This window comes from Coregonus lavaretus, assembly GCF_964263955.1.
Source record: "Coregonus lavaretus genome assembly, chromosome: 6".
Classification (NCBI taxonomy): Eukaryota; Metazoa; Chordata; class Actinopteri; order Salmoniformes; family Salmonidae; genus Coregonus; species Coregonus lavaretus.
The window spans coordinates 13166487-13176486 of record NC_139993.1 but is presented as its reverse complement, the minus strand read 5'-3'; the positions used below and the strand labels follow the sequence as shown (position 1 = coordinate 13176486).

General features: G+C 50.1%; 5 protein-coding genes across 5 annotated transcripts in view; all 5 read left to right on the top strand.

Annotated features, from left to right (window-relative positions):
- Positions 1-3682: 3682 nt before the first annotated feature.
- LOC311130721 (histone H4) lies at positions 3683-3994 on the top strand (the record flags this gene model as incomplete). Its single annotated transcript, XM_084163511.1, has 1 exon — positions 3683-3994. One exon carries the CDS (start codon positions 3683-3685, stop codon positions 3992-3994), a length of 312 nt encoding a protein of 103 aa, XP_084019637.1.
- Positions 3995-4758: 764 nt separating this feature from the next.
- LOC311130680 (histone H2B) lies at positions 4759-5133 on the top strand (the record flags this gene model as incomplete). The annotated part of the gene is made up of 1 exon (XM_084163466.1): positions 4759-5133. One exon carries the CDS (start codon positions 4759-4761, stop codon positions 5131-5133), a length of 375 nt encoding a protein of 124 aa, XP_084019592.1.
- Positions 5134-7566: 2433 nt separating this feature from the next.
- LOC311131484 (histone H1) lies at positions 7567-8190 on the top strand (the record flags this gene model as incomplete). Its single annotated transcript, XM_084164505.1, has 1 exon — positions 7567-8190. The coding sequence occupies one exon, from the start codon at positions 7567-7569 to the stop codon at positions 8188-8190; it is 624 nt and encodes a 207-aa protein (XP_084020631.1).
- Positions 8191-8987: 797 nt separating this feature from the next.
- On the top strand, positions 8988-9374 carry LOC311130378 (histone H2A; the record flags this gene model as incomplete). The annotated part of the gene is made up of 1 exon (XM_084163102.1): positions 8988-9374. The coding sequence occupies one exon, from the start codon at positions 8988-8990 to the stop codon at positions 9372-9374; it is 387 nt and encodes a 128-aa protein (XP_084019228.1).
- Positions 9375-9856: 482 nt separating this feature from the next.
- Positions 9857-10000, top strand: part of LOC311130542 (histone H3.2) — a gene marked incomplete at both ends in the record, with an annotated part of 411 nt that continues 267 nt past the window's right edge. Inside the window, one exon of the mRNA XM_084163303.1 lies at positions 9857-10000. This exon is cut by the window's right edge and continues 267 nt beyond it. Within this exon, the coding sequence (XP_084019429.1) occupies positions 9857-10000 (144 nt within the window).

The window sequence follows — 10000 nt, the reverse complement described above, 5'->3', positions numbered from 1 at the left end:
AGACTGAGAGACTGAGAGAGTGAGTGAGTGAGTGAGAGAGAGACTGAGAGAGAGTGAGAGAGTGAGTGAGAGAGAGACTGAGAGAGTGAGTGAGAGAGTGAGTGAGAGAGAGAGAGAGAGAGAGAGAGAGAGTGAGTGAGTTAGTGAGTGAGTGAGAGAGAGACTGAGAGAGTGAGTGAGTGAGTGAGTGAGTGAATGAGAGAGAGAGAGTGTGAGTGACTGAGACTGAGAGACTGAGTGAGTGAGTGAGTGAGAGAGAGAGAGTGAGAGAGAGAGAGAGAGAGAGTGAAAGAGAGAGAGAGAGAGAGAGTGAGTACTCAACTGTGCCTCTCTCTGAGGCACAGTTGAGTACACCCCTCCATCCAATAGACCCCAGCAACTTCCTTTTGGATTCACGTTTACGGTATAGGGGATGCATTTGTGACATACCTTACATCTCTGACCTTGTCAATATCAGCATTTCGCTCTACTTACCGTGAAGTGACATTATAATAGTCATCATCATAATAGTAGTACATTACAGTATACGTTTGCCTAAAATAGTACCATTTAAAGGGAGTATGTCAGGGTCAATTACTGACAAATGAGAACACACTAATCCTCAGGGGTCATTTAGGGGCAAAACGCACCACTTTGTGAAGCTTTTGTTTTGATTGAAGAGCAAGAAAAGTATTCATTTGTTCCACTTCTTTCCCTTCTAAATGCGGTTGCCTAAGGACAGGCAGTATGCACATATCTAAATGTTATGAAAAAATCAGTATTTTTTTGCCACTCAGAACACAGACATTTACCTTAAGGGGAGTTACCCTCATTTTAGACTTACATTTACATTTTAGTCATTTAGCAGACGCTCTTATCCAGAGCGACTTACAGTTTAGTGAATACACTTTTTTTTTTATACTGGCCCCCCGTGGGAATCGACCCCACAACGCTGGCATTGCAAACGCCATGCTCGCCATCAACTGAGCTACATCCCTGCCGGCCATTCCCTCCCCTACCCTGGACGACTGCTGGGCCAATTGTGCGCCGCCCATGAGTCTCCCGGGTCGCGGCCGGCTGCGACAGAGCCTGGATTCGACCCAGGATCTCTAGTGGCACAGTTAGCACTGCGATGCAGTGCCTTAGACCACTGCGCCACTCAGGAGCAACACTTCCCAAGCATACATTTTCATGACAGCGTTCCTAATCTGCAGTAGGCAATTACTGCAGTAGCAGTTGAAAATCGGTAGGTTAACACCAAACCGTGAGGTTATTATGAATTCAGAGCAGTCGGATGAAGTCATAGTCAAATACATTTGAACAAATGACCAACAATATCACACGGAAAGTGATGTGAGCATTGCATTGTGGAAAGCAATGACTTTACAAGAACACGTATTGCAACGCGAGGCATGTATTTCTAGATTAAACACTGATTCAGTGTGATGAACAAGTACATGTATGATTTGGTGTGCTCTACTTGAACACGCGCTTAGAGTTTTGAAACCACTGCCTATATGAGGAGCTGTCGTTGTTTGTTTTATTACCACATACTTATGGAAATTGCACCGGTTGAGAGATGATGGCTCTCTTGTGCCTACAGTGAAGGGTACTTCTGATCCAGCAGGTGGTGCTAAGATCCCTCCCTATATGACTTGAATGATGAGTTGATTTATTCCTTATAGCTCCTAATGATTTTAAGGCCAGTGTTGGCAAACATGACTTCTGCTCCAGCAGGTGGCCATGAAATCCCCCCCTATATGACTTGACTGACCAGGTAGTTGATGGACTCCTTATAGCTCTTAATGATCTCAAGCAGAGTGTTGGCCACATGACCTCTGGTCCAGCAGGTGGCGGTGAAAATAGTCCCTATAGGAGTTGACTCATTTCTTTGAGGTCCTAAATGAAGGATAGGGCGTCAACAGTGCATCTCGGCCTAACCCTGTTCCGGGCCCATTTCTTCACTCGATGCTTCCGGTGTTCTTCATCTCCTCTTCAATAGTCCTTCTCCACGTCTTCCTTCCCGTCTAGCCCTGTGCGTTCCACTGAAGTGTCTGTGTTTTTATGTCGTTAGGAGTTTTGCTCACTGCGTGTCCCCCTTCAATTTCCACTTTCTGTCCCAGTTGGGTAGCTATCCATTATACTGTAGCCTACTTACTACCAATGTCACTGTAGTCAAAGGTGATTTTCGATTATTATGTATGAGTATTATTATATATTGTGATATTATGATGTTCAAGCCTATAGGGTGTGGTAACAGGCCCTCTGTGATTTGTTGTTGTACTGTACATGTCAAGTATCTGCACTCTAGCCTAATTAGCCTAAACTGCTAGGGAAAAGTCACTTCCGGTCGTAGCTGTATCCCACCTAGTCAAAACCTTGTTAGTCCTTATCCTAAAAGGCACCCTCTGTTCCTCGATATACTCCACCGAGGGCCGGCAGCCAGTAAGTACAGGTAAGAGACAATTATGGCAACAATAAGTTGTCCTATGAAAGCTAGTCAAATGTGAGATGTTCAACTGCACTGAATGATAAAGTGGCAGTCTGTGCTCTTGGGCCCTTAAGGCATCAGTGCACCCCCCCAATTTGTCCCTTTTGAAATGAACAGTTGAGACGGGCCCTCTTTCTGTGGCCTTTCTTTGACGACACATCTGAGGCTATCCTGCGGCAATACAAATGATCAACATCATAACAATAATTCCATTATAAGAAGCTTTATTATTGGTTTGCTAAGAAAGGTACCATACAATATTGGCACATCACTATCACCTCTGTATGCGTAGGAAATCAATCCCTTCATTGTGTGTGTGTGTGTGTGTGTGTGTGTGGGTGTGTGTGTGTGGGTAAAGGTACGCCACTCTCGGTCTCACAGTTTATGCACACGGTCGTCTTTATGCAACAATATGGAAGACATTCCCAAATGTGCTTACATCATTGCGTAATGTCAGGGAGTCACACAAACAGTGTGTGCTGTTTGGCTGCAACACACATTAGGCATAAGGATGATGACAACTATTTTGTAAACGCTCCAGCTTGCAGAGGGATCACCACCCCTCCCATCCGCACCCCAGGTCCTCTTGGCCCCCTTACTGTCAGGCCGAGTGGTGTCTAGAGAAGAAAGAAGAAGAGTGATGTTTATTAATGACAGTCAATACGACACGTCCTTCCATAGCTAAACAGACTCATCCTACTAGGTCAGTGTTTCCCAACTCCAGCGGTAGAGTAGCCTACCCCCAACAATACCCATTTTTCTTGTAGCCCTGGAGAGCCACAGCTGACTGAACAACCTGTCACCTAATTAGCAAGTCCTCAATGAGTAAAATCAGGTGCAACAACAACAACAACAACAACAACAACAACAACAACAACAACAACAACAACAACAACAACAATATGAGGACAGGGACACAGTGTACTAGCTGATCTCCCAGTTGTCACCGTTTGGCCTTGTGTTCCACATAGCCTATATCAGTATTGGAGTATGTTTCCCGCGCACGGTAGTTGCTTTCACGTCACCTTTGTAATCGCTCCTCCCTAGTCCCCTAGAACGAGCGCCCTCCCCTTTGCAACGCCTCCGAACATATCACAGAGGCGCGCTTTCTGTGCCGATGGCCTCAATCAGGTCGACCAAACGCAGATAATAGCGCACCACGCACCGGCGCTGAAGTCATTCATTCACTTGAACTCAACTAGCGAACACACCATGTCTGGAAGAGGCAAAGGCGGCAAGGGACTTGGAAAAGGAGGCGCCAAGCGTCACCGAAAAGTTCTCCGCGATAACATCCAGGGAATCACCAAACCCGCTATCCGACGTCTGGCTCGCCGCGGCGGCGTGAAGCGTATTTCCGGTCTGATCTATGAGGAGACCCGCGGTGTCCTAAAGGTGTTCCTGGAGAACGTGATCCGTGACGCAGTCACCTACACCGAGCACGCCAAGAGGAAGACCGTTACCGCCATGGACGTGGTCTACGCTCTGAAACGACAGGGACGCACCCTGTACGGTTTCGGCGGTTAAACGCACTCTCTTCGGAACCTCAACACCCCGACTCGAACCCAAAGGCTCTTTTAAGAGCCACCCACATCCGCTTCAAAAGGGCCCATTCCATATAGTGTTTTTTTCTTTTCTTCCGTATGCTATTTGATAGGAAAGTATGAGCCACTTCGAGTGGACAGGGAGTATTAAATAGCGGATTCTAATGTCCCTTCCCGTTTTAGCGCACAGAGGGAGGCCTATATCTGACAGTGGCAAAGTGTAGTGACGTTGTTATTTTGGGTCAAGCAATAGTGGCATTTGGACAACATAAAACCACCACCCGTCGGTAGATGTGGCTCGAAAAGAGGGGGACAGCGTTCGCGCGCGCGCACACACACACACACACACACACACACAGTCCAAAATGGGAGCCCTATGTCTGACGGTGCCAACGTGGGCAATTCTATCACCAGCATTATGTGGCACAACAATCGTGCCATTCGGACAACTATTCAGGCCCCCCTTTTGAAACACACAATTCCCCATTGGTCACAGAGCATAGGCTATAGAGAGGAGGGAGGGGGTGAGGACCCGCGCGCGCGCCCTCAATTGTCTTTGTTCGGGAAGCTAGCCTCTGAGCGGAAGGCTCTTTTGAGCGCTAGAGCTCCACTGGGCAAATAGCAGGGGCGCCTACGAGCAAGCAGGGGAGTGTCCACGGCCGCCGACTTTGATTAGCTTCCTCTTCATAAGACGGGTAAGCGCCCTTCACCCCCTCATTCGTTTCTGAGAAGCAACGAGACATCATCATGCCCGAGCCAGCAAAGTCAGCGCCCAAGAAGGGCTCCAAGAAAGCCGTCACCAAGACCGCAGGGAAGGGCGGCAAGAAGCGCAGAAAGTCCAGGAAGGAGAGTTACGCCATCTACGTGTACAAGGTCCTGAAGCAGGTCCACCCCGACACCGGCATCTCCTCCAAGGCCATGGGAATCATGAACTCGTTCGTGAACGACATCTTCGAGCGTATCGCCGGAGAGTCCTCTCGCCTGGCCCACTACAACAAGCGTTCTACCATCACCTCTAGGGAGATCCAGACCGCCGTGCGCCTGCTACTCCCCGGTGAACTTGCCAAACACGCCGTGTCCGAGGGCACCAAGGCCGTAACCAAGTACACCAGCTCCAAGTAAACAGCGCATTTGGACTGCTCTACTAACCCAAAGGCTCTTTTAAGAGCCACCCACTCTGTCAGTAAAAAGAGCATTTCCATCGCCACCGAATGAATGCGCAGGTAGGCTGCGTTACATTGTATCATTGTTTAATGGGCGGCGCGCGCCGGCTCGGAGAACGGCTACATTGTATCATTTCCCCCGCCCGTTCCAGCGTAGGGGTTTAGCGCGCCTTTTTTGTTGTCTTTGCACGCTGAATAGTAACCCATGTTTGTCGGCCTCCATTCCAGGTGAAGGCAATGAAAAATGGCACCATTTGACAAAGGGTGTAAATAAAAAAAGCAGTCTGTTGGGTTTGAATGGAAAGAAATGCCTTTTGTCGTTTAATGAGCGGATAGTCATTTTGAGTCGACTTCCTGAATCGGTAGGACACGGACGGGGAGAATGGACGCTCCATCATTGGACTCTACCCTAATGATGTGAATGAGAACGATAATGGCAAGAATAAAAAGGGGGTGAATAATCCCGTCTAGGAAGAATAGGAGTAGGCATATATATATATATATATATATACGTAGCCCTTATTGCCAACGGGTCATTTCCGGTCCAGGTCGCATCATACATATATAGTCCCCTGTAGCTCAGTTGGTAGAGCACTGCGCTTGCAACGCCAGGGTTGCGGGTTCGTTTCCCAAGGGGGGCCAGTATGAAAATGTAGGCACACACTTAACTGTAAGTGGCTCTGGATAAGATCGTCTGCTACATGACTCAAAATGTCCATGTAAAGTGTAGTACATTTGAGGCACATAGTGTATTTTCCTTCCTACTACCCTCATGAGGCAACAGGATAAATATAATAATATAATATGCCATTTAGCAGACGCTTTTATCCAAAGCGACTTACAGTCATGCGTGCATACATTTTTGTGTATGGGTGGTCCCGGGGATCGAACCCACTACCTTGGCGTTACAAGCGCCGTGCTCTACCAGCTAAGGCAGTTGCTTCCACGTGAGGATATGAATGTGTCTGTAGGCCAAGTCACAGTATAACACAGTGAGCGAGCGGGCGGCCCTTGCGATAGTCGTTGGAGCAGCAGCGGATCCCAATGACTACCTTGGGGATAGCCTATACATTTACATTTTAGTCATTTAGCAGACACTCTTATCCAGAGCGACTTACATGAGCAATTAGGGTTAAGTGCCTTGCTCAAGGGCACATCGACAGATTTTTCACCTAGTCGCCTCGGGGATTAGAACCAGCCACCTTTCGGTTACTGGCACAACGCTCTTAACCACTCTTAACCACTAAGCTACCTGCCGCCCCATACATATATACAACAAGGAAAAGAAAAGAGGCCGCAATCAACCTTCTGACCCACATGCACCTGCTGGGATTCTTCTCCCAGTCCAACCACATATGCAGCCCTTGTCCCACTTGGGGGGAGAGAGAGAGAGAGAGACAGACAGAGAGAGAGACTCCCTCTATCTAGGCCTATATCAACGCGCCATGACCCATGGGGCGCCAGCCTCCATAGCGCCAGCCAGACACCAAGACCCACAGACACAAAGACCGAGGCGAGTCACGCTGCGGAGTCAAGCAGGTGAACAATATATTAGTAGAGACAGCCAACCTACCTACCTACCTACCTACCTACCAGAAGACAACACACAATCTCACTGTGTAGAAATAGTAGGCTACAAATACAACAACAACAACACTCACACTGCCAGTGCACAAAAAGTACTAATACAATAACACACACACACACATAGTGCAAGTAAGCATGTCGTAGGACTGTTTATACCATGTGGATCCTGTACATATGACGAATACAACCTGAAACTTGAGGTACAACACTAGTCTCAGCCAGGCCTCACAGGTGCATGTGTTTTAAGGTCCCCAAAAGAGCGCTTCTTTAAAACACCCCTGACCACATCAGGGGACCCCAAACCATTTGATTCCCTTGCCAGACATCTCGGCTCACTACACAACAAGTGCTGCTCGCAATCGGATGCACTTTTAGGCCATTTAGGAGACAAATAGCACAGGAAAACCAGTGCGCACCGCTCCACCCGACAGTCGAACGGTGAGGTTTTGAGCGAGCCGCAACAAAATGCACGGCCCTTCCGCGGCCCACATTACTTTATTCTGAACGGAGACAAGTCTGCTCGCTGGGCCGTTCGCTTTTGGACCAAAAACACGGCTCCGTCGGTGACTTTCGGGCCGATATAGGCGAACAGAAAACACAAGTGAAAGAGCATTTGGCCAGCCCAGAGAAGCCGAGCTGGTTGCCTTGAGTCTACATGGTTCTCATGTCGCGTTTAAGGCCAGCCCCCTGCTCGGTGTGGAGCTTCAATAGCGCAGAGCAGCGTCTACAGCAAACTACTCCTCGCAGACCGTGTGTGTGTGTGTGTGTGTACCGGACCAAACGACAGACAGACAGACAGACAGACATGGCAGAAGTCGCACCAGCACCCGCAGCCGCAGCGCCGGCCAAGGCACCCAAGAAGAAGGCAGCAGCCAAGCCCAAGAAAGCGGGACCCAGCGTAGGAGAACTCATCGTCAAGGCTGTGACCGCCTCCAAGGAGAGGAGCGGCGTGTCCCTGGCCGCGCTCAAGAAGACGCTGGCGGCAGGCGGCTACGACGTGGAGAAGAACAACTCCCGCGTCAAGATCGCAGTCAAGAGCCTCGTCACCAAGGGCACCCTGGTCCAGACCAAGGGCACCGGTGCATCCGGCTCCTTCAAGCTCAACAAGAAAGCCGTCGAGGCAAAGAAGCCCGCCAAGAAAACCGCAGTTCCCAAAGTAAAGAAGGTGGCCGCCAAGAAGCCCGCCGCGGCGAAGAAGCCCAAGAAGGTAGCAGCCAAGAAGGCCGTCGCCGCAAAGAAGTCCCCCAAGAAGGCCAAGAAGCCCGCTACACCCAAAAAGGCCGCCAAGAGCCCCAAGAAGGTGAAGAAGCCCGCCGCAGCGGCCAAGAAGGCGGCCAAGAGCCCCAAGAAGGCTACAAAGGCAGCCAAGCCCAAAGCCGCCAAGCCCAAGGCAGCCAAGGCCAAGAAGGCAGCCCCCAAGAAGAAGTAAACCTATTACAAACAGTGTTCTACTCGACACATGTTGTACCACAAAAGGCTCTTTTAAGAGCCACCCACCTCTTTCCATAGAAAGCGCATTGATTTCCATGTACTATCTGTCGTGAAAAAGAAATTACGCACACTAGGCTACTTTTACGCACACAACATCGTCCCACTCTGGGTGTGTGCGAAGGGAGAGGAATATAATAGAGGGCCAAAATGGCTTAGAAATTCGACCTCACGAGTGCACCCTCACCAGCCATTTGTATATGAGCCACTGGGCTATTCCCGTTCAGAGGCAGGCTGCTGTGATGTGTTACAAGTGCCATGTAATAACAATACTATAGTGGCTTCGAATTCAAACTCACGAGTGCACCCTCAACAGCCATATTTATATATGAGCCACTGGGCTATTCCCGTTCAGAGGCAGGCTGCTGTGATGTGTTACAAGTGCCATGTAATAACAATACTATAGTGGCTTCGATTTCAAACTCAAGAGTGCACCCTCACCAGCTGTTTGTTTCCCATTTGGAGAGAAATAATGTGAGGATTTCATGTCGGACATTTTGGCGCTCACGCGAAATGACACAAAGTAACAAAGTCGGAGGGACACAAAGTAGCCTCTCACTCGCTGCCTGTGGGTGGGAACCGGCTTAGGGCTGTCTGTCTGTCTGTCCCTCGCTCCAATTGGATAAGGCCACACCGGCCCGGTGGCCAATCGTTGCCTCTTGTGGCGAGGTATAAGTACGGCTCTCGAAGTGGCGAGCGGCTCATTCAGACTTTCTGTGACTTTCTCAAGATACCAATATGAGCGGAAGAGGCAAAACCGGAGGCAAGGCCAGGGCGAAGGCAAAGACCCGTTCATCCCGTGCCGGGCTCCAGTTCCCCGTGGGCCGTGTGCACAGGCTACTGCGCAAAGGCAACTACGCCGAGCGTGTGGGCGCTGGCGCACCAGTCTACCTGGCCGCCGTGCTCGAGTACCTGACTGCTGAGATCCTGGAGTTGGCCGGCAACGCTGCCCGTGACAACAAGAAGACTCGTATCATCCCCCGTCACCTGCAGCTGGCCGTCCGTAACGACGAGGAACTGAACAAACTGCTCGGCGGTGTGACCATCGCTCAGGGTGGTGTGTTGCCCAACATCCAGGCAGTGCTACTCCCCAAGAAGACCGAGAAGGCAGTCAAAGCCAAGTAAATTCGCTACTGCGACTTCAACTTGACTACTCAACCCCCAAAGGCTCTTTTAAGAGCCAACCACCTAGCTCTCCAAAAGCGCAAAGTACCTTTCTATGACCGCTACACATTGAGTGGGTGTATACACAACTATTTCGACATTCTGTGCCCACATGAGGCCTTCCATGAACAACAACACCTACTAGGCCTCGTTTGCCATAGCAGGCTAGCATTAGATTACAACGTGCCTATAAAGATGTCACTCTTGACTTTGGCGACTATTATTATGCGTAAAGGGCCGGCGGCGTCCTATTGCGCGCGCGCACCGGGAGTTTGAATTTTGGAGAGGCCGGGCCTCCCGTCCAATGGCCAACGGAGGAGGCCTGCGCAACGGGCCAATCGGGGTGGTGGGGAGATGGTGTCCAATCAGCAGGCGCCACTGCCGGCTTTATAAACTTCACATAGGCATTTCGAGGCTATACTCCCGACTGTCAGAGAAGCGCCATGGCCAGAACCAAGCAAACCGCTCGCAAATCCACCGGTGGCAAAGCCCCCAGGAAGCAGCTCGCCACTAAGGCTGCTCGCAAGAGTGCCCCGGCCACCGGCGGTGTGAAGAAGCCTCACCGTTACAGGCCCGGCACCGTGGCT